The 22,987-nt window shown below is 32.0% G+C and overlaps 1 protein-coding gene across 2 annotated transcripts in view; it reads right to left on the reverse strand.

Annotated features, from left to right (window-relative positions):
* Dp1 (satellite-binding protein 1 Dp1) overlaps positions 1-22,987 on the reverse strand; it is a 115,925-nt gene that overhangs the window by 91,768 nt on the left and 1,170 nt on the right. Inside the window, exons 1-2 of one of the 2 annotated variants that reach the window (XM_075380881.1) lie at positions 4,016-4,165; positions 1,572-2,008 (exon numbers count right to left, since the gene is read on the reverse strand). In XM_075380881.1, coding sequence (XP_075236996.1) covers positions 1,572-1,895 — 324 coding nt within the window. In that variant the 5' untranslated portion in view covers positions 1,896-2,008; positions 4,016-4,165. Of the gene's footprint in view, positions 1-1,571; positions 2,009-4,015; positions 4,166-22,987 lie in introns of those variants that run through there. The other variant, XM_075380880.1, reaches the window with a different exon arrangement.

Genomic DNA, 22,987 nt, shown 5'->3' on the forward strand with positions numbered 1-22,987 from the left:
GACACTATGGACATGCTAGTCAAAAACCTTTGAATATCTTCCAACGGTTTCTTTTTTCAGGCCATTAAATAAGGCACATGGAGGAATCGATTCCAGAATGTTCATGAAGTAGAGTAGTTTGTGTGCAATTGTCAAACTTTTTAACAAAGAAGAAATGCAAAAGCTTCCCATGTTGGAAAAAAGATATGTAGAATTTCAGGGACACTACATAGAAAAGTAATCAATATAATCTGTATTAATAAATTCTAAAAACGAAAAACCAGTTTATATTTGACTGACCACTGTAAAAATAAAATAACATTTTGTACGATTAAAAATCTCAATCGTTTCTACAGAACAATAATTAAAATATAATCAGGTAAATTCATAGGTACAATTAAAATCTTTAAAAATAAACTGAATATTCTATTATAAAATAATTAATCAGTGGAACAGTCTAAAACAAGCTCTGATTTTAATCTCAAAGTGATTTTAAACTATTTCAGTGCATTATCAAAAATATTTACACATTACATCTAAAATTCATAGTACGCTCATTGTATATCATCAAATAAAATGTTTTTTCTGATAGCTATCGTCAGGACCAGATGAAATATTATATTGTATTATCTTTTCTGAAGTTGATTGTGCTTCTCTTTTAATTATTAATTTGGTTCTACTTTCATATGCTTTCATGAAATACTCCAGAAATATACAAAAAGAAAACTGTGGTGATATTGATACACGTAAAACTGTTAGCTTTTTTAATTTTATTATTGAAACGCTCACATTTTAACTTATAATCATTAAGTTTCATTTAATGTTCAGGTAGCAGATACTAGACAAGTCCAGTTTATCATTACCACAATGACAGTTTACTATTACTAAATTAGACTTTTATACATTATTATCTATGTTTTATAAATGTTTACTGTTACTGAAGTTTTTTGGTACATATTTACCTTTCTTTTTCAATAATCTATCCCAAGGTTGCTATTATAGCCATATTGTATGTATACAACACTCAACAAACAAACATGTTGTTTTGTTGAGTATACACTCAACAAACAAAAGGCACCAGACAAGAGTCACTTTCTCTGAAAGTACTAGTGTTTTCTACATATTCGATCTATTGTAAGCAGAATGAAGGCATCAATTTTAGGACTGAAAATCACCTGCTTGAATTGCTTGTCGGTTCAGTATTTAGAAGCACGACAGTATATTTTCAGCTTGAGAATTAAGCAATGGACCAATTTTTTTTATTTTCCTTAGTAATACTTGTACGGAATACATTCATGAAAACAGCAAACTGTTTTCAAGAATATCTTGTCTTGCATTAAGTTACCTAGATCAAGTTAGCGACGTGAATAATGGAAAAGTAATCGGTTGAGGTTTAAAGAATAACAACTGTTAGCTATTTACAGTTTTCAAATAGAGAACCAATTTTGGATCGTTTGGGACGGATAAAATTCTTTTATTCAGAATCTTTAAAAATGCATCGCACTACTTTATATCTAAACTGATACTTCTTTTGTAAATACAAAAAATTAACTTCTTTAGGTAATAAAAAACCAAATCAAAATATTTTGTACCTGTGTTATATCAGAAGATCCAATTCTCATTTTATCATTCCATTGGCCCATGGAAGTGTTACTTGTATTATTGATTTGCTGGTGATGTGTAGCCGAATCAGGCAAAGCTGGAAAAACCTCATCGTAACTGAAACTATTGAGCGCCTTACAACTGCTATCACTGCTATTGTTATTATCAAGGTGATGTGCTGCTGCTGTCATATTATCGAAGGATTGTCCAGACATCGGTGCAGAAACCCCGACGGGTATACTGCTGACAGAAGAAGTTACTCCAACAACCGATGTCGGCCCAGTAACATTTACAACAGATTCTTCCACTTGCATTTTACCTTCTTTCTTAATGAAATCGATGACTCTTTATCAAAAGTTTATACGAGTCCAGTTAAAGAAACCTCAAAATCCAGTCCTGTAGTCCGTGTCCAAATTTTACATGAAGACTAAAACAAGAAAATCAAACACTACACTAATTAATTTGATTATAAATCTCTTGAAATGACGGTGTAAAATACATTAAGCAGAATTAAACATAAATCTAAATTTTTATTAAAAAAAATATGCAACGATTTTTAGTTAATCTGAATCTATCTTAGATCCTGATTAAGAAGCAGATAAGATTATCATTCTTACAGACTTTACTTATCCATACCTAACAGACTTAAACATGTATTGTAAACAAGTTTGTTTCAGAGACAAGAAACATACTGGATGTCCTCAGTGGCATTCAAATGATTTTGAAATCGATTTTTTTTTTTATAATACTTAAGTACCAAAAAAGGATTTTTCCATTTTTTTAAAAAAATAAGAAAACAAGTCCACATGACTAAAATAAAATGTAGTAAAATTTTTAAAAATAAGTTTAAATGTTATTATATTTCAGTCAATTCTTTCAATATACCTGACTTCAGCAAGGGTTGTGAGCCTCTTAACAGTTTAGTAAAATAAACAACATTTATAAGTCAAAATCTGATCGATCAATTAATTAATACTAGGAAAGAAAACGCTTTCATAAATCATGCTAAGAATATTAATATAAACATCGGCTGATCTAAATAATTTTCATTTATATTTACTTCTCAGAAACAAACATTTTTTTAAAATTACATTATAAATGAACCATTGTGTATTTATTTGCCCACACTTAAGTACAGTGAATAAATTAATTTCATATTAAAAAAAACTATTAAGTTAGACTCTATACATATATTAAAATATAACCATATCCATAAATTATTTCTAAGTAAGCCTGACACCATGTTTTCAATTCAAATTAATAATGAATGTAGTCAAAATAAAGTGCGCTAAGATAATGCGTTAATAAGCGATATGAAACTTAACATAAGTGAAACGAAACAAAATATAAAATGATATCGAGCGAAAAGGTAGACAGATAGTTCAAATGTGTATATTATGTATGTGTTTTTAGCAAGACAGCAAAACTGAAACCGATTACAGAAACAAGGCCAAGTAGGAGCTGACCCTATATAATGAAAAAAAGCAAATATAAAGCTATTTTTATAGAGAAGCCAAAAGTAACGCATTTTAATCTTCAAAACAACTATAAATAATTAAATTATACAAATAAACACAATCATTTTGGAAAATCAATTTTTTTGTAAATAACCGATGAGACACGGTTGTGAAAATAATAAAAAGATTATAAATAACAATATTTTTGTAAAAAAAAAAAAAAAAAAATTGATTTTCCAAAATTATTATTATGTACATAATTACATAACAGTATTAGAAAATTCTGTGTTGGCAATAAAATAATAATTCAGCGGGGTGGTTTTAACTAAATAACTGGCAATTTAATTTAAATACTTAATTGACATCTAAACTGAAAGATGGTCACCTGCACGGCTTCCACAGTTCAAAGAGGCATCTAGCATATATATAATACAAGGTAAGATAAAGCGGCCTGGTTTCATCCTGTATGCACCTCATTCTTTTTGTCACCAGATACGAAACAGAATTCAGAATAAGCTCATGGCCAAACTCACCACACAGCCCAAAGTATAATTCTTAATGTCCTTGGAATGGAAAGTCATTTTTTATCAAAACCCAACCTGCCAGCCTTTACAATGATAAGAACGGTCCTAGATTGGATTTTAAACAAGCGGCATTTTATAATCATAAAAAGAAATGTTTGTAATCGGACATACACCTGCTAAGTTAATAAATAAATAAATTATTACTATTGTTTCAATAAAATTTGCATGCACACATTTTCTATATGCAAGAAAGCATCACTGTAGAAAATCACTGCATAGAATGCAACCTTGCAAAAAAAATTTGATGCCAAGTGATAAAACACAAAAATATACAATCTAGAAAAATTAAATTTTATGTACTTATTAAAAATGATATGTAGATGTGCAGAATTGCATTAAATTAAAAGAAATTTTGCCATAAAAGAATACTATAAAATATTAGTCACTACTTACTGAGTTTATAAATGGACTTAAGACCCGCACTTTAGCATGAAATCTTTCACAAAACCACCCTTCATAATTGCAATATGACAAGCAACCAGCATTTACATTTACCAAGATTGTTGTGAAAAAATATTGCTACTCCCATGTGTTGTTTAACAATTAATGGAGCATTCACAAAAAATATAAATAAATTTAAAATGTTATCAAATTTTTTTAATGTTTTTAAATTTATGAATATTAAAATTACATCAATAAGTAGAAAATTATACAGAACCCATCAAAAGAAAAAATGGAAATCTATCTGCAACGGGATAGTAACAAAAAAGAAATACTAAAATATAGACGACAAAACTAATTTAATTATTAAAATTCAAGCAAATTGCAAATGAAAACAAGATAACCTTTTAACTTATAAAAAGATCTTAACTCATATACAAATTAAAAATAGCATTATCTCACGCAATTATGCCTCCACACAATCTATACACGACAATTAACAGATAACTTATTATTTCAGACTATAATGATACATAATTATGAACTGCAGCATTAAGTATAATATTTTATTTCACTGACATTAATAAATATTTAAATATATTTCATTTCATTATTTTTTTCTTCTTTTTCATCAACGCTGGCAGCGAACTACAATCCTTCAAAAAAATGAGTTTAATACAACATAAATTAATAGTATTAAGAAAAAAAGTTTTACAATAACCGAAAAAATAAAATTCTCTCTCAGTTATTTTCAATTAAAAAGTTAATCTGTTTGATTTAAAAGTATTCAATCAAACAAGAGTACAAGAGGGGTGAGAATATAAACATGCTATCTTCTCTATAAATAAAATATTTATGAATTTTCAATACATAATTGGCTAAATTCATTTACCTTTCGAAATGTGAAGATGATAAAAATTGTGAAATAAGTTTTTTTAACAAACTGGAAAATTAAAAAAATTATGGAGCTACAAAATCATAGATGTTGAGTTTCAGTGACTTTTTCAGTAATCAACAAGTCCTTAGTACACTGATGGTACCAGTAGTTTTGGGGGAAGAGGAAACTGCATTTTCTCCAAATATTTAAAACAAACACTTTATCAAGCAAAAAATAATTGTTTTAAGAAAAAAGATTAATAAAAAAAAAAAAAAACATTTTTAAATATGTACTCATAGATACTGCCTTAAAAAATCTAGCAAAAAGTCAAATTTTATATTTTTTGTGGGTTGAAAATTAAACATTATTTTTAAATTAAAAATGATATATAATGATCTCAATAGCAAAGTTCTCAAACCAATACACATATACTATAATAATGGAAAAAGACAATGTTTGATGTCATAAAAAAAATGAATCTGTGAAACACTTGGTGGCGATTACACAGGTCAACCAAAAAAATTAATAATTTGAAACAGATATAGAATTAAAAGTAGGTGAATAAGAATGTATTTTTTATGCTGAATCTTAAAATGAAATCAGATTTTCTTCATCACCCTCTGATTTTTAGTTATGACCCTTTAAAATAATTGAGAAATTTCTTAATATAACACAAAAATAATAATAATTACAATTAAAATTTCTACATTATTTTGCAGACATTTACTTAGTAATTTATTAAATTAACTTATTTTAATATTCTGCAGACATATCTTAGTTTCTTTTTTCTTATTTTCCTTTTGTGTTCAATGAAGTCTTCTTCTCTTTTTATCAACCAGCAGTAGTCACTCTCATAGATTCATCCCATCTCCCTTGATAACATTGTTCAATCTGCAATATACGAGGGTTATTATTTTTTTTTCAAGGTCCGATCTATCACGAAATTAAAACCACAGTGAAAATAAAAAATTTTTTATTTGTAACAAGTACTTACGTAGTTACGCTATTTCTCTACATAGACGCCACTACAATTTAGACATCTGTCGTAGCGTGGTACCAACTTTCCAATACCCTCATAATCGAACAAAGCCACCTGTGTTTTCAGCTGTGTTTCTACGCTGGTCTACAGCTTGATGTCTGTGCCAAAATGTTGTCCTCCTAGCCAGCATTTCATGTGAGCAAAGAGGTGAAAATCGGATGGAGCCAAGTCCGGGCTGTATGGTGAGTGATCAAACAGTTCCCGATGGAAAACGCGGCAGGAACTTCTTTGTTACAGCTGCAGTGTGCGGCCGACCATTGTCATGGAGAAAGACAATGCCTGATGACAACATTCCTCTCCACTTATTCTGAATTGCCCTTCGTAGACGTTGAAGAGTCACGCAGTATGAGGATGCAGTGATGGTCGTGCCACGTTCCATGAATTCCACCAAGAGAACTCCATTCCGGTCCCAGAACACAGTAGCCATACGCTTTCTGTTGGAGAAGGTTCGCTTGAACTTCTTTGGTTTACTGGGAGAATGAGAATGGATCCACTGTTTGGATTGTTCTTTTGTTTCTTTAGTTTCAAAATAGACCCATGTCTCATCCCCTGTGACAATTTTGTTCAAAAAATCTTCTCCTTCATTGTGGTAGCGCTGGAGAAACGTTAGGGAGGCGCCCATTTCATTGTTTTGTGATGGTCGGACAGCATCTTGGGAACCCATCTCGCACACAGTTTGCAGTACTGAAGTCTCTCACTCACAATGGTGTAGAGAGCTGACCTTGAAATTTCAGGAAACGAATCACTCAATACAGAAATTGTGAACCGACGATTTTTTCGAATTGCCTCATTCACTCGCTCAACGAGATCATCGGTTGACACTCGCTTCCTTCGCTGCATCATGAACATCTGCACTTTTCAGCTGCATTATACCCCTCAGCCTGAAGAAATTGAATTACTGCACGCACTTCACACTTGGCGGGAGATGGTATTGTTGTTGACATGTTTACAAATGTAACAAAAAATATTTGGAGAATTTTTACAAGCCCGATATTTATTCATCAAAATGTTTTAATGAAAGAAAGTAAACAGAAATATTACAGAAATACTTAATTATAAAAATAAGTTTCAATTTATAAATACTTAATTACTTAAAATACTTCATAAGATTTTTTCACCATGGAGTGCAGTAAAACAGACACACACAACTTAAGAAATCTTTCACTAAATTTATGGCATCACTTATGAAACAATCTTTATAATACATGTATGATAAAACCACTACCACAACTAAAGAACACAGCAAGTCATACTGTCAGTACTCATACTGAAAAAAATTTCAATCATGTTGAATTACTCATTAGTTAACTCACTAACATGTATATACATGTCTGGCTTGACATGAAATGACATCATTCGACTGTTATTATCAAATATAGGTCTACAACATGCATCACAATATAAATCATAGTAACTTATTTGTATTGTTTTCATGTTTCCGGTATAGAGATCCTGCTGATCATCATCTTGAGGTCCGAAATAAAATCCTACAATTCTCTGGCACTGGTCCAATCCTTATAAGTAAGGATGTGAATGCTAAGTCACTCTTGTGGCATAGCGCTTTCACCGATCTTGGCAGTGAATTAATAGAGGGCTTTTTGGCCCAGCATGATCTACAGGTATATAACGTACTTGGTGAGTCGCACACCTACGTAGGTATGGTAGATGGGCATCAATTGTTTGGTGACACGAACATCGATGTTATCGTTGGTAGGTTTATTGCTGCCAATGTTTGTAATTGGAAGGTGGTTGATAATTGCTCAAGCGATTGATGATCGCTTGAGATCAGTCTATGAGACTGCTGGTGGCTTGAGTGAGTGCTACCGATGTAACGTTTCGGTTCGGCAGGGTCGTTTCCTGCACAGGCATGCGAACTGGACGAAATTTGTTAATTTACATTCAAGCAGGCTCCGAGTTTTGGATCGGAGTCTTGGATTTGGAAGATCTGACAGTTGGTTTGTCGGCAGTTTTTCTTGATGGTGCTGAGTGTTCAATTCCCTGAAGTTCCAGTAGAGAGAGGATTGCATCATGGTGGAATAGGGAGCTGTCCGGCATGTGAAGAGGGCGGTTTGTCACTTACGGAGAACTTCTCAACATGAGGGTGATCCGGAACAACGGAGCATTCTTGTTGCTGAATACAGGACCCTACGGTGTCATTACTTTTTCATAAAGTCCAAAATGCGAAAAGGGACTCCTGGCGTTCCTTTGTTCATGAGCAAGGGAACAGGGATCCTTGGGACACAGTATATAGGGTCTTAGGACACAAACAACGAAAGGACATTCTTCTGTCTACTCTCTCTACCAGGTTTGGTGTAATTGCGGATACTTCTGAGATTTTACACAAATTACTAGATGCCTTTTAGACCGCATAGTAGGATTTACTGCCTTTTAGACCACATACCATCTGCAGGTGTGGCAAGAGGTCACTCAGTTCCGCAGGGGTGCAGTGTGCTTGGAGAACACCTAGGCTGAGGTGCATCATGCTATCTGTAGTTTAGGAAGGGGTAAGGCCCCAGGCTTTGATGGAATAACGGCGGAGCTTCTTGCTCGTTCAGTTAGAGTGAGTGTGAGAGTTGGCACACGTGTATTTAACAAATTATTGTGTGGAGGATACTTCCTTGTGTTGGAAGAAAGGGACTGTTGTTTAAAGGTGGCAACAAGGATCCTGCAGTTAGTTCATCGTATAGGCCTCTGACATTACTTCCGGTTATTGGGAAAAGGTTCTGTATCTGCGTATAAATGAGAGGTTAAGCTAACAAAGACTACTGATGGTGAATCAGTACGGGTTTCATCCTGGAAAGGATGTTGTCCTCCGTATGTTGTACGGAGGACAACATACTCTGTGTGATAACAACCAGTGGGACAGAATATGACCTGGGGATTTTCCTGGACATTTCCGGAGCATTCAATAATCTATGGTGGCCTTCTGCTATTTATGAACTCCAAAAAAAGAGAATGTATTATAAGTAAATTGCAAGTTATGCAAAGTCATTGGGATGTGCGGCTCCATGAGGGCGGCCATGAGGTTGGCAAGACGCTGTCTAAGGGATGTTCCCAGGGCAGCATGTTGGGTCCACTATTGTGAGTGGTGGAGTTTGATTCTCTCCTGCAGCTGAGGTTCCCAGCAGGTGTCAAGACCATAAGCATTCTGTATAAAGGCGTGTGCAAGGCCATTATGCTATACACAGCACCTGTCTGGGCGAACAGGCTAAAATATAAAAGTTATCGGGACATAATATTAATGGCTGAACAACTAATATTTTTAATGGTAACAGGTGGTTACCGTACTATTTCATAGGAGGCAGTCTTGGTGATTGCAAGTGTGAAACCTACAGACTTGATTGCGTCTGAGAAGCAGCAGCAGTATGTTACTAAGCAGTTCAGTGAGTTAATTTCAAATAAAGATTGAGAAATTGAACAACATGGCAATGCCTTGAGGCAGACCAGGTGGGATGAGACAGTTGGTGGGCGTTATACGCATGATCTCTTTCCAAATGTTGGTTTGCAGGATGCAAACTTGGGTGCACCCAAATAAATATGTGATGTGCAATTTCTTTCTGGCCATGGTGATTTTACGGACAGATTGCAGAAATTCGGCCTGGTAGATTCTGGGGTGTGTCCTCAGTGTGGACAATTGGCCTGTTCTTTATTAAAGCTTGGAATACGAGTTAATGCGTACAGGGACCATCTGTCGGCTTCATCTTATTGGGTTGGCGTTGGATCTCTGTGTAAACTGGAGGAGCCAGGCCGAATGGGCAATAGTGGAGAGTTTTGTAGTGTATTTAGCAAAGGCTGAGGGGATCTGAGCTCTGCTTGGATTCCTCTTTCATTCTATTTTTGTTGATGTTTTGTTTTATTAATTATGTTTTTGTTGTTCTTATCCTTGTTTTGTTTCAATGTTACTGTGTTGTTATTGTTCCATGTAATATTTTTATATTTCGTGTTGTGTGTTGAACTCACTTTCACCTTCTACAGGTAGGTAGTTCAATTCCTTTGTTAGTTAGGTATTTTCAGTCTTGCTTAAGACTAGGTGAGATGTATTTTGTTTTGAGTTCATTAATTAGTAGTATGGGAATGTCACTCATGGCATTCTGGCCGAGGCAGACTGGAATGTTAAAAGCCGAGGTGTCAAAGATGACCTTCGGTAAAGCCCATAAGGGCTCGGAACAGAGGGTGTCTTCCCCTATGGGGTCTGGATGTATTTTTTGTTTCACAAATGATGGAAAAAATAAATTTAAGGAGTTACAACTTAAGAACCTTACGTGATGGGTTGTTTCAGAATACATATTCAGATTCAGCATATAAAATACTATACAGAACACTTACTCCCTTTTCAGTTTCAAATTTTATGTTGCCAGTGTTACAAATAATTCAAGAAATATTACAGAAAATTAAACTGATTGTAAAACTATCACTTACAAATTCAAAAATAAGGGTAAACTGATTAGTAAGTGCACATCTGATAATGAGTTGTTCCAAGTCAACAGAACAAACTCGATCACAGAAACAGGTGCAAGAAATTCCTAAGTTTAAGTGACATTAATATGTTGCAATGTTACAAAACTGGTTTTTAAACCTTAACTTTAGTAGTTTGGCTGATGGAGTATGGTGTAGTTGAGAACCAACAAAATACTAATAAGATATAAGGAACTAAGAAAGTTTTGTAATAAAATTGAATGAATCATCACAGGCAAGTTACAAATCAGTATCGTCATGTGCTTAGAAAGGACCCAACCTACAATGTAGCTGTTCAGTGTCATTTGATTTTTAGCCAAGTTAATGAAAAGAGATAGTGATTTCACAGTTGAAAACTGGATATACCAAGGAATGTTGCACATGGGTTAAGTGTTCATAAATGTTTACAAGAAATGACTCATCATATAACAATATTGAAGTGGTACAGAGATTTGAAAAAGAAAATTTAGGCTTTGAGGATGCTTCAAGGTCAGCCTTCATCTACGACTGAAGCAAAGACTGTTGCAATATGAAAGATGCTTGAGACAAACAGGTGTGTGACCTACCACCAAATAGAGGAGTCCTTGGACATTAATGCTTTAGCAGTTTGTGGTACTCTGTAAGATCACCTTCAAGTTAGAAAGGTTTGTATCCTTTGGGTTCCACATAACTTGAACGATGATCAGATGGCACATATGTTTCATGGTGCTGTGAAATGCTGAAAAAGTTTGAAAATGGGAAATCTCCCTACGTGAACACTATTACCACAGGAAATAGAACTCGTCTGTACTATTATAACATTGCAACCAAGGTTCAGAACAAAGTGTGAGTGTTCAAAGATGAGATCACATGGCTGTTTGAAAATCCAGATCAGTGAAGAAGAGAACAGTGTGGTGTGTGAGAGAAGTTTTAGAGTGAGTCATGTCGGAAAATCAAAAGAAAGTTTACAAGAAAACAGTATACTAAAGAAAGCCTCCCTAAAGTAGTTGAAGCTCTAAAGAAGCTGTAGCCAAACTCAAAGATGGATCATGCTTTCTTCACCATGATAACCTTCCAGCCCATGTTTGCCCAAAATATCGGGTCAGCACTGGAATGAAACTGTTAGAGCACCCTACCTGCAGCCCTGTTCCTCCAGGTGAAGAACAGACTGAAAGCATTTTACAAGCAATGATTACCTCTTCTCAGGGCTTGGAAAGATTAGTGTGCCCAGATTTCCAGCGGAACATGGCAAGGTTTCTTTGACTGGTTTTGAAAGATGGAGAAGTGTACAATGTGTGGTGGAAATTATTTAAAAAAATTATAAATGCCCTTGGTAAATACCACACAAGCGTGAGAGCACATGTTCATGCATGCCACGCGCACACACATTAATTTAAATGGTTGTTCCAACAGGTACAGGCCAAACTTAAGGCATTTATTTACTACATCAAAATAAACAGAACTCATGCAGATAAATGTCCTACCTTAGTTCATTTCCCCCAAAATCATTTTGATTTTTCAATGAATATTTATATCATAAGAATGGATTGAGATATTTTAATGAAATTTGGTGAAAAAGTATCCAGCTGCGTAAATTATTAGTATAAATAAGGTGTCAAATTTTATCTAGTAAAGCATTATTTAATAAATTATTTACAGAACTATTAATGATTAAAAAACGGTTTATTTTCAAAGATAAAATTTTTATCTACTTTATTTTATAGATGTTGTTACAGCTACACTAAATTTTATGTAAAATACATGAATCCATTTTTAAGTTATAGATTTTTATTGAAAGAAAAAACAAAATGACAGGTACAGAAAATGGGGCAATATAGCACATTTATCCAGAAAAAATTTTTATTTATTTTGATATCCTGAATCAATCCTTTAATTTTGCAAACACCTCCTGAGGTGCCTGTATATCACACAACAGTTTGAAACAACCAAATGAATGTCTAAAGGGGAGAGTGTGGGACAACCGAGGGTATCTGAAGCAATGTTGAAAACGTCAGGAAATCTTTCCTACAGAGTCCTAAAAAAATCTGTTGAGAAAGCCGACAACAAACTAACAATGCCAATTATGACAGAGTGGAATGTTCTACAGAAATACTTATGTCTGCATCCATATCATTCACAGATGTTACAGGCTTTGAAGACTACAGACTACACTGTACGTGCTGAGTTCATGATCAAAATGTTGCAACATAAAGATGACAATTTTCTTGATTGCATTATGTTTAATGATGAGTTTTCATCTCAGTGGAAATGTTAACGCATATAATACCTGTATCTGGATGTCAAAAAAATTCCATGAACTCTTACAATGAAAAAAGGATTCCCAAAAAATTAAATGTTATTACGATAGCCCAATATCAAGTTTACGGCTGTTCTTTTTCAAAGAAAAAAGCATAACAGCTGTTGCTTTTGTTGGATGAGCTGCATATATGGCTCTTTCTTCGATTGCAAGGTGGACCATAGAATTCCATTTGGAAAAAAGGTGGTGCACCTCCTCATTGGCATAACACTGTATGTGATAATGTTGAATGATGCTTTCCCTGACTGCAGGATCGGTGGGCATGATCCTGAATGATAGAACTAGTCTGCGGTGGCTTCCAAGGTCACCCAACTGATTTTTTTCTTTGGGATTTTATAAAGAATGTTGTTTTATAAATTATGTCCCTCCACCACATACTGACTACCCAATCTGAGACAAAAGGAATGAAGCAGCTGTCTCTCCCATTACAGATATGCTGGTTAAGTAGACGACAAACTCTCCTACAGGTTGGATGCATACCGCATGACAAAAAGAGCTCACGTAGGGAAAAACTATAAGAATTATTCTCTTTTTATTTGTAATTTATTACTGTAACGAAAGTTAAGGTTTAAATTCAAAATTATTAATTTTGAATTTCAAATTACTTACTTTTATAATTTCCCATCCTTTATGCTTTTAATGAAGATATGAAATTTATGACTACAACTCACTTGAAAGTAAGTTTTGGTATAATAAATTAAAGTTTTTTAATTATATGTTAAATGGCAAATTTCAGAACCATTTTTTTTTTTTATTACATGGTGGATATAATGAGAAAGGAAGTACAACAGTGACAGATTCCTTAAGCATGCAAAAGTCAGTCGCTTGAAGCCAGGGAAACTGACATTACAATGAATCTGAATTCAAGTGAATAATTATAAGGTATTAAAAGTGCATATAATAATGCCGATAAAGGTAGCTAATTTAGTTATATTTTACAGATGTTAAACTCTGTTCAGAAAGAGCATAGGTACAGGGGAGGTGATCTTATGTTTTATATTAATCTTGAAAGGAAGAAGGAAGAAAAATAATAAACATTTGTCTAACTTATACAAGCATCTATCTGATAATGTGACACAAAGTTAATCATTTAAAATTTTATGACATATAGAGTTGAAGTATAGAGAAGAGATATCTGAGAACATAAAAGACCAAAAATGAAAGCTCTAATATAAAAATGGAGCGAGACAAAAATGTAGTTCCTAACCACTGCTTTACAACATATAGGAAGAAAAGGCAAATAAGATTTAATATAAAAATCAAAGAATGGTATAATTCACAGATGCAATTGTTCTTGTAACAAAATAAAATATTAGATAATGGTAAGTATGACTTCAGGAAAGAAATTATTTGAAAATAAAGTACTACATAGGTATCAAAATGTGAAAGGAAGAAATAGTGTAATACATATTAAGATGGATGAATATTATTATATAATTGATTTCAAAGAAATTTTGTTATTTAGGCAGCATTTCAATGCAGAAAATAGATTTACTAGAATTTAAAAATGAGTTTAGGAATTAGTAATCATTTTTTTTCTTTCAATATACATGCAATACTGCAAAATGTAGTCAATAAAAAGTAAAAAATGGCAATTTTTGAAATGTAGTTAAAGAAAGTTGAAAATTAAGTCGGTTGACAAAGATTAAAATAAAAATATTATAAGGCAACTCCTTCTATGAATCATGAGACCTTGCCAATGGTGAGGGGGCTTGAATGCTCAGTGATATAGAGTAGCTGGACCGAAGGTGCAACCATATCGGAGAGCTAGACTAAAGAATGATTCTTGAAAGAGGGCAGCAGTTCTTTCAGTAGTTGTTAAGGGCATAGGTCAGGAGGACTTAAAAGGCCATATAAACATTACTCAATCTTCTGAGTACTGCGCTACTGAAAGCAATGGAAAACAGCTGCTTTTTTTCCAAGAAAATGAAACTGCATTTTCATAACAAAGATGGAGACGCCTTCCTTGGTAGAATATTCCAGAGGTAAACTAGTCCCCCGTTCGGACCTCCAGGTGGGGCCTACTAAGGAAGGGGTCACCAGAAAATTAAAAAATAACATTCAAGTTGGAGTGTGGAATGTTAGAAGTCTAAAAAAGGTTGGTAGGTTAGAAAATTTAAAGAGGTATATGGATAGGATAAATGTAGATGTAGTAGGAATTAGCAAGGTTTGGTGGGAAGAGGAAAATGACATTTGGTCAGGTGATTTTAGAATAATTAACTCAGCTTCTAATAATGGACAGGCAGGAGTAGGTTTCATAATGAACAAGAAGATAGGGAAAAGAGTAGAGTATTTCAAAATGCGATAGAATCATTGTAATAAAGACATAATCGAAAACTTAACCGACAACGATTGTTAATATCTATATGCCTACAAGCGCCCATGATGATGAGGAGTGTGTATACAAAGAAATTGAGGAAGCAATCACACATAAAAGGAGATGAAAATTTAATAATAGTTGGAAACTGGAATGCAAGCATTGGAAAAGGCAAGGAAGGAAATATAGTGGGTGAATACGGGCTGGGCAAAAGGAATGAACGAGGCGACCGACTTATAGAGTTTTGCACGAAGTATAATTTAGTAATTGCCAACACCCAGGTTAAAAATCATAATAGAAGAATATACTCATGTAAAAAGCCAGGCGATACTGCAAGGTATCACATAGATTACATCATGGTTAAGCAAAGATTTAGAAATCAACTCGTAGACTCTAAACGTATCCAGGAGCAGATATTGATAGCGACATAATTTAATGATAATGAAATGTAGATTGGGGTTTAAAAACCTGAAGAAAAGGTATCATGAATCGGTGGAATTTAGAGAAGCTTGATGAAGAGGTGGTAAATAAGATTTTTCAGGACATCGCAAGAGGTCTCAGTAAAAAAGATAAGGTTGAAAATGTAGAAGAAGAATAGGAGAATGTTAAAAAGGAAATTCTTAAATCAGCAGAAGCAAACTTAGGCGGAACAAAGAGAACTGGTAGAAAATGTTGGATTTCAGACGATATATTGCAGCTGACGGATGAACGTAGAAAATATAAGAATGCTAGTAATGAAGAAAGTAAAAGAAACTATCGACAATTAAGAAATACTATAAACAGAAAGTGCAAACTGGCGAAAAAAGAGTCGATTAAAGAAAAGTGTTCAGAAGTGGAAAGAGAAATGAACATTGGTAAAATAGGTAGAGCATACAGGAAAGTTAAGAAAAATTTTGTGGTACATATATTAAAACCTAATAATTTGTTAAATAAAGATAGTATACCGATTTATAATACAAAAGGAAAGGTTGATAGGTGGGTGGAATATATTGAAGAGTTATGCGAGGAAATGAATTAGAAAATGGTGTTATAGAGGAAGAAGAGGAAGTTGAGGAGGATGAAATGGGAGAAACAATACTAAAATCTGAATTTAAGAGAGCATTAAAAGATTTAAATGGCAGAAAGGCTCCTGGAATAGACAGAATACCTGTAGAATTACTGCGCAGTGCAGGTGAGGAAGCGATTGATAGATTATACAAGCTGGTGTGTAATATTTATGAAAAAGGGGAAGTTCCGTCAACTTCAAAAAAAGTGTTATAGTCATGATACCAAAAAAGCAGGGGCAGATAAATGTGAAGAATACAGAACAATTAGTTTAACTAGTCATGCATCAAAAATCTTAACTAGAATTCTATACAGAAGAGTGAAAGAAGTGTTAGGAGAAGACCAATTTGGTTTCAGGAAAAGTATAGGGACAAGGGAAGCAATTTTAGGCCTCAGATTAATAGTAGAAGAAAGATTAATGAAAAACAAACCAACATACTTGGCGTTTATAGACCTAGAAAAGGCATTCGATAACATAGACTGGAATAAAATGTTCAGCATTAATTCTAGCCGAGAGTAAAAAAGATTTAGAAAAAACATTGAATGGCATGGATGAAACCCTACGCAAGAATTACCACATGAAAATAAACAAGAACAAAACGAAAGTAATGAAATGTAGTAGAAATAACAAAGATGGACCACTGAATGTAAAAATAAGAAAAGAAAAGATTATGGAGGTAGAAGAATTGTTATTTGAAAAGTAGAATTACTAAAGATGGACAAAGCAGGAGCGATATAAAATGCCAAATAGCACAGGCCAATCGAGCCTTCAATCAGAAATATAATTTGTTTACATCAAAAAATTAATTTAAATGTCAGGAAAACATTTTAACATTTTTGAAAGTATATGTTTGGAACGCAGCTTTATATGGAAGTGAAACTTGGACAATCGGAGCACCTGAAAAGAAAAGATTAGAAGCTTTTGGAATGTGGTGCTACAGGAGAATGTTAAAAATCGGATGGGTGGATGAAATGAGAAATGAAGAGGTGTTGCAGCAAATCGATGAAGAAAGAAGCATTTAATTTTTAAAATAATCAATTCTGTATGATAAAAAATATATTGAAATTAAGATATTAGTTTAGAACAGTATGTGAAACAAAAATTTCAAGTCTCAAAAGAATTTTTAAAAAAATAAAAGAAGTTTTACGGTAGATGGGAAAACATCTGATAACTTCTGGGTAGTAGTAAGGGTTGACTGTCCTGTCCTACAGATAAAAACTCAGTGACAATGCCTTTGTGACAATATCAGAAAAGACTGTTAACATCACTTTTGATTGAAAAAGTTATGCATACAGCAATAACTAAGACTTTTTCCACACCCACGCCTATCACCAGTTAGAATCATCAACAAGGTTTCTTTAACATTTGCAAAATTCAAAAGTTTCTGACTGACTCCTCACTTAAAATTTAAACCTAATTAGCCAACGATTGTTAAATAATCATCAGAAGAAACTACAGAAAAAAGTTAAAATAAAAGTACATAAAATTTATAAAAAAATAAAATAAAAAGCTAAAAGTAATGATAAAGGCACAAATAAAATAATAAACAATATTAATTGAAACATACTGTAATAATTATTTACTAATATTGTTATTCTTAATTTTTACATTCTTTTTATATATATTAATTTCCATAATGTCTACTAAACATAGCCATTTAACAATTGAAATTGCTATGAAGGTTTATATTTTAGGAAAGATTTTTTTTAAACAGGGATTTTAGTGTAATCTGGTTTTCAAAAATATGTCTCTAGTTTTAAAATGTTAATTTTTTTTATATTATAAAAAAGTTTGGATAAAGCAGGGATAAATGTGAAAGTACTTAATTTATATAGCAAAAGAAGCGATAAAAATATTAATTTTTAACAATATATAATTTATTAAAAAAGTATATTCCCTGAGAAAAAATTAGATTTTTTCTGAGAACCATAACAGATCATACCTGAACCATCAAGAGTATCATTAATTATTCACCTAACTGAAAGCACTTTCATCACTTTTATGAATATTTAAGTTTACTAAATAAAAATGTTGCTAAATATATAAATCATAATAAAACGAACAATAAAATACTGAAACACATTAAAAAATAATAAGTATGATTTGTGTATTTACAAAATGAAGTGCAATGACTGCAAACACAAGTGTATTCCCAAACAAATGATCGTTTCAAAAGCATTTTACTTAAACAAGAATAAAAGTATAAAATGATTCTTAATTACATTTACACGGCCCATCAGGCTGGTCTAGAGGTAAACTCATCATTGTAAATGATTTTTTTAACAGTTGATTTTCAAAGTCAAAAGTTCTCAGGTACAAATCCTAGTAAAAATTGATTGCTTTTATATGGATTTGAATACTAGACGGTGGATATTGGTGTACTTTGGTGATTGGGATTCAATTAATCCCACAACACAGGAATGGTAGCCTGAGTCTGAACAAGGCTTACATTTCATTTACATGTCATACATATCATCTTCATTTCATTGGGGGATTGTTCACTAGCTGAACATATTGCAACGTACACATTAGGAACGTATGTGTATATATATATTCTTCATTTATAAATATAATAAATTTAGTAAGCTAATGAACTATGGATGGAAATTATGATTTTATATCAGCTAGTAATACAATTTACATGTTACCGATGTTAGTACAGTAAAACCTCCACAAAACAGAATCTGACAGGACAGAGTAAGAATTCAGTTTTGAAGAGGTTTCCGTCATGCAGAGTTTTTAAAAATCGAGATAATTTATTGTGAAGTCATGTGCTATGAATTATGCAAATGTACAATGAGATTAGACAAGAATAAACGTTTGGAATAACCTGGAAATTACACTGCATACAGAGAACATAAACCACTAATTTTCAAAAATTGTTCAGTTACTCTAAAAAAGGGTATTTTTTAGTTTTAAAAGTTAGTAATTTTTCATTTAAAAGTTACGTTTAATTAGAAGAAATATACTTAGCTTTAAACACTAATTCTAAAATAAAATCAATTTCTAAAATAGTCAAATACAGTTTTGTTTCAATAACTAAACTGTGGAACTTTCGTCTTCAATAATTATACACTTCAGTAATACAAGTAAATAGAAAAACTTCACTTAGCCTAAAACACAACATGATCTAACACTAATTCTAAAATAAAGTCATTTTAAATTAGTCAAGTACAGTTTTCTGTTTCAATAATTTACTCTTTGAACTTTCATTTTCAGTAATATTTCTAGCAGTTAACATATTCTGTCACAAATCATTGCTTTTTATAAGAATCAGGAATTCTTCCAGCTGTGCAACCATAACCAATGCTTCTCCGAAACTGCTAATTTTGTTTTCTGTGTCTTCTTCTGAACTTCCATTAATCTTGCTAGTTTCAGAAAAATAATTTCATCTACAGTCTGAAAGCCTTCTTCGGTTAGCAAATCATTATCAATATCCACATAATCTTCAGCATGGACCGATATTTGACCGCTTTTTTGCAACAGAAATTCAATTTCACCCAATATTGTTGTATTGCACAAAGTACATGTATCAGGAGCATAACCATTATTGGTTTCCATGCAGCTTCTTTAAATGCATTTTTAACACAGTTATTTGTAATTTGTTTGTATGATGAAGAGTGTATCACCTTAGTGCATCCAGAGAAGTAATTTTATGCGTCAGTTCTTGAACAGATGAACATGAATCCATATTGACTGGCGACTACAGAATGTGTTTTCGATAATGAATTTTCATGGTTTTAATTACTCCCTGATCTATTGGTTGAGTTACACTAGTTGTGTTTTGAGGAAAAAACACAAGTTTTAAGTTAGAATAATTTCCATGAGAGTGAACAATGCATTGTCTAAAACCAGTAGAATATTTCTATTTTCAGTAACCATTCTTTCATTTAAATTATATAGTCATTTTTCATTACGTTAAACATCATCAAAGCGTACCATTTCAGCGGTAACTGAACAACATTTTTGAAACACCGACGCTTCCAAGATTTACCCTATCACCAGTGGTTTAAGCAACATACCATCCACAAAACTGCACATCAGAATAGGCAGTCTTTCTTTGGATTGTTTGCCTCCAATACACTTTTCATTTTTGAAACACACTGTTTTGTTCGGTAAAGCTCGAAAAAATAAACCGGTTTCATCACAATTACCTATAATTTTTTTGTTCGTTACCTGCGATTATTACTTTAATTTTATTTTCCAAACGATAACTATTTCTTTGTCTACATCTTTAGCCTCATTGGAAATTTGATTGTAAGAAATAGAATGCCTCATACAAAAATGTTCTAGCCATCCATCAAAATTTTAAAAGAAGAAAAACGCACATAACTAAAACTAAAATAAGTTGCAGTTTTTAAAGCGTTAGATTAAACTAAAAATAAAGGTACATATGTACTGTATTTAAAATCTCAACACATAACAACCAGAATGGTAAACTACAACAATCTACTTCTACGACAAAATAGAAACTATATTGCTGCATGTCACGATGTTCAAGCACTGAAGAAAAATTATTTTCAGAATTACACATGTTTTGTTTACATAAGCTGCCGCCCGCAGTCAAATTTTATTAATGACTGTCGGCTTATATGCTGGAAGTTTGGAGCCAAGAATGTGATAGCGTATAGTTCGATAAACAACAGTGCAATACTGAACTATAATAAAGTAACAATCTACTGGATTTAAAATTTGCAAATCGTGGGAATGTACAATCTTTTTTTTTAATTTCCTTTCCACTTTATGGGACAAGATTAATACGTAAAATTAAAAGCAAAATCTGTTTCCTTTCAGTTTCCATGTTGCTGAATTTTCCATCTTGAAGATTAATTTCTACAAAAATATATCAGAATTTGGGAAACCGTACGTTTTGAGAAGGTTTCCATTTTTTGAGGTTCCATTTTGTAGAAGTTTCACTGTATAAAATTATTTGGTCACAAATGTGCATTCTTATAATATTTTAAATATTTACATAAATATTCTCTTCTTGTTTTAAATCTCTGTATATTTATTAAATAATTTACTGGATTACTACATCATAAAAGAATGAGAGTGCTTTAAGTTTAGTGTATAATAACCAAAAAATATACTGGTTCATATATTATATAAATAAAAAATAAAAATATTTTTCTCAATTAAAAGTAAAACAGTAGTAGAGAACTCTAGGAATCTGAGTATCAAACACATCAACTGACAACCGTCTAAATTTTACAGACTACAAAAATTTTAGAACAAATACTTAATATAAATAATTTCTGCTTCATTATTGATACAGTTTATTTTAAATCTAATTTCCAGTAAAATCAACATAATTTTATGGCAATGACTGTGGTAATATAAATACAAAAAATCTATAAATTAACATAACTCTAAATAAAAATATCAGTTCTAAATTTAAATAATATCACTGGAAATTTTATCATTACATTTATTTAATATAAAAATATTAAATAAAAAATGGTAATATAAAAATGACAGCTAGAAATTTCTAAGCATTATAGTCAATTTTATAATTACCAAACATCATATATACTTTGTACAAGAAATTAATAAAATGACAAATGAAAATAAAATTTAAAAATGGCAAATGAAATTGACATATTTCTTATCAGTAGTAACTATTACAAATTCACTTTTATAATACCCTCACACAATTCTATTTCCTACTTCTATATATAATTATTTTTATGTATTAACTGAAACTAATGACTTGCAATGATCTTCTAACTCAAGTGTAGAAATTGCATTTGGTGAAAATATATTAAACAAAATCGCCAGGCAGAATATTAACCAATGACATAAAACTATTTACGTTAAACAAATAAATAAAAAAATTAGTACTATGTTAGATATTTAGTTTTTCTATAATTATCAATTTCATGTAAGCGTATTCAAAGTCATTTTAATCTTAATTTGAACAGAATAAACTTCAGATGGCATTACATTACATTATTATAGTCTCAATTCAACCTACGAGAAAGGGTATATTGCCCCTTTCATTAGTTTCATTTTTTTATTTAAAAAATTTTTATAAAATTTATTTAAAAATAAAATAACCGTTTTCCAAATACAAAGATAATTTTTTTTATAGATTTTTTAAATAAATGAAAAAAGCATTTCTGAACTAACTTTTTAAGTGCAATTATTCAAATATCTAAAAAGCAACATTCCACACAATTGTACATACACATTACACATATATTTTACACCATTTGCTTTTTTAACTAAAATACAATCTACATTACAAATGAAATTTGACACATTTCTCACTAGTAACTATTACAAATAAACTTTTATATTGCTTTATTATATTTCTATTTATTACTTCTGTGTAATTATTTTTATGTATTTTTTTCTTTTTGTTTAGAACCACTGTCAGGATTACTTCAGAGGATGATATGTGTGAGTGTAAATGATGTGTAGTCTAATACAGTCTCAGGTCAACCATTTCTGGGATGTGTAGTTAAATGAAACCCAACCAACAAAGAATATTGGTATCCACAATCTAGTATTCAAATCCGTATAAAATTAACTGCCTTTACTAGGATTTGAACTTTAAAACTCTTGACTTTGAAATCAGCTGATTTGCGAAGACATGTTTACCACTAGACCAACCCGGTGGGTTTAATTATCCCACTGGAGTACTTACCTCTACTGAGTTATACTCCTACAATCAGGATTTAAGGTCAATTTTGCTGGTTCCTCTCAAGCAATGTCATATTAAATCGTATTTTAAACTAACTGCTACAAATATTATATAAATATTATGATGTAAATGCTCCTAATATGAACTACATAATAAAGAATTTATGTATCATCAGAATAAAATATTTATTAATACTGCAATAATATTTGCTAACTACGAAAATAGAATTAAGTATCCACGATCCTGATTACAAGCAAATACAAATATATATGACATGGGGATTACAAACACTACAGTAAACAAAACAAA

Source organism: Lycorma delicatula, chromosome 13, assembly GCF_047948215.1.
Source record: "Lycorma delicatula isolate Av1 chromosome 13, ASM4794821v1, whole genome shotgun sequence".
NCBI lineage: Eukaryota > Metazoa > Arthropoda > Insecta > Hemiptera > Fulgoridae > Lycorma > Lycorma delicatula.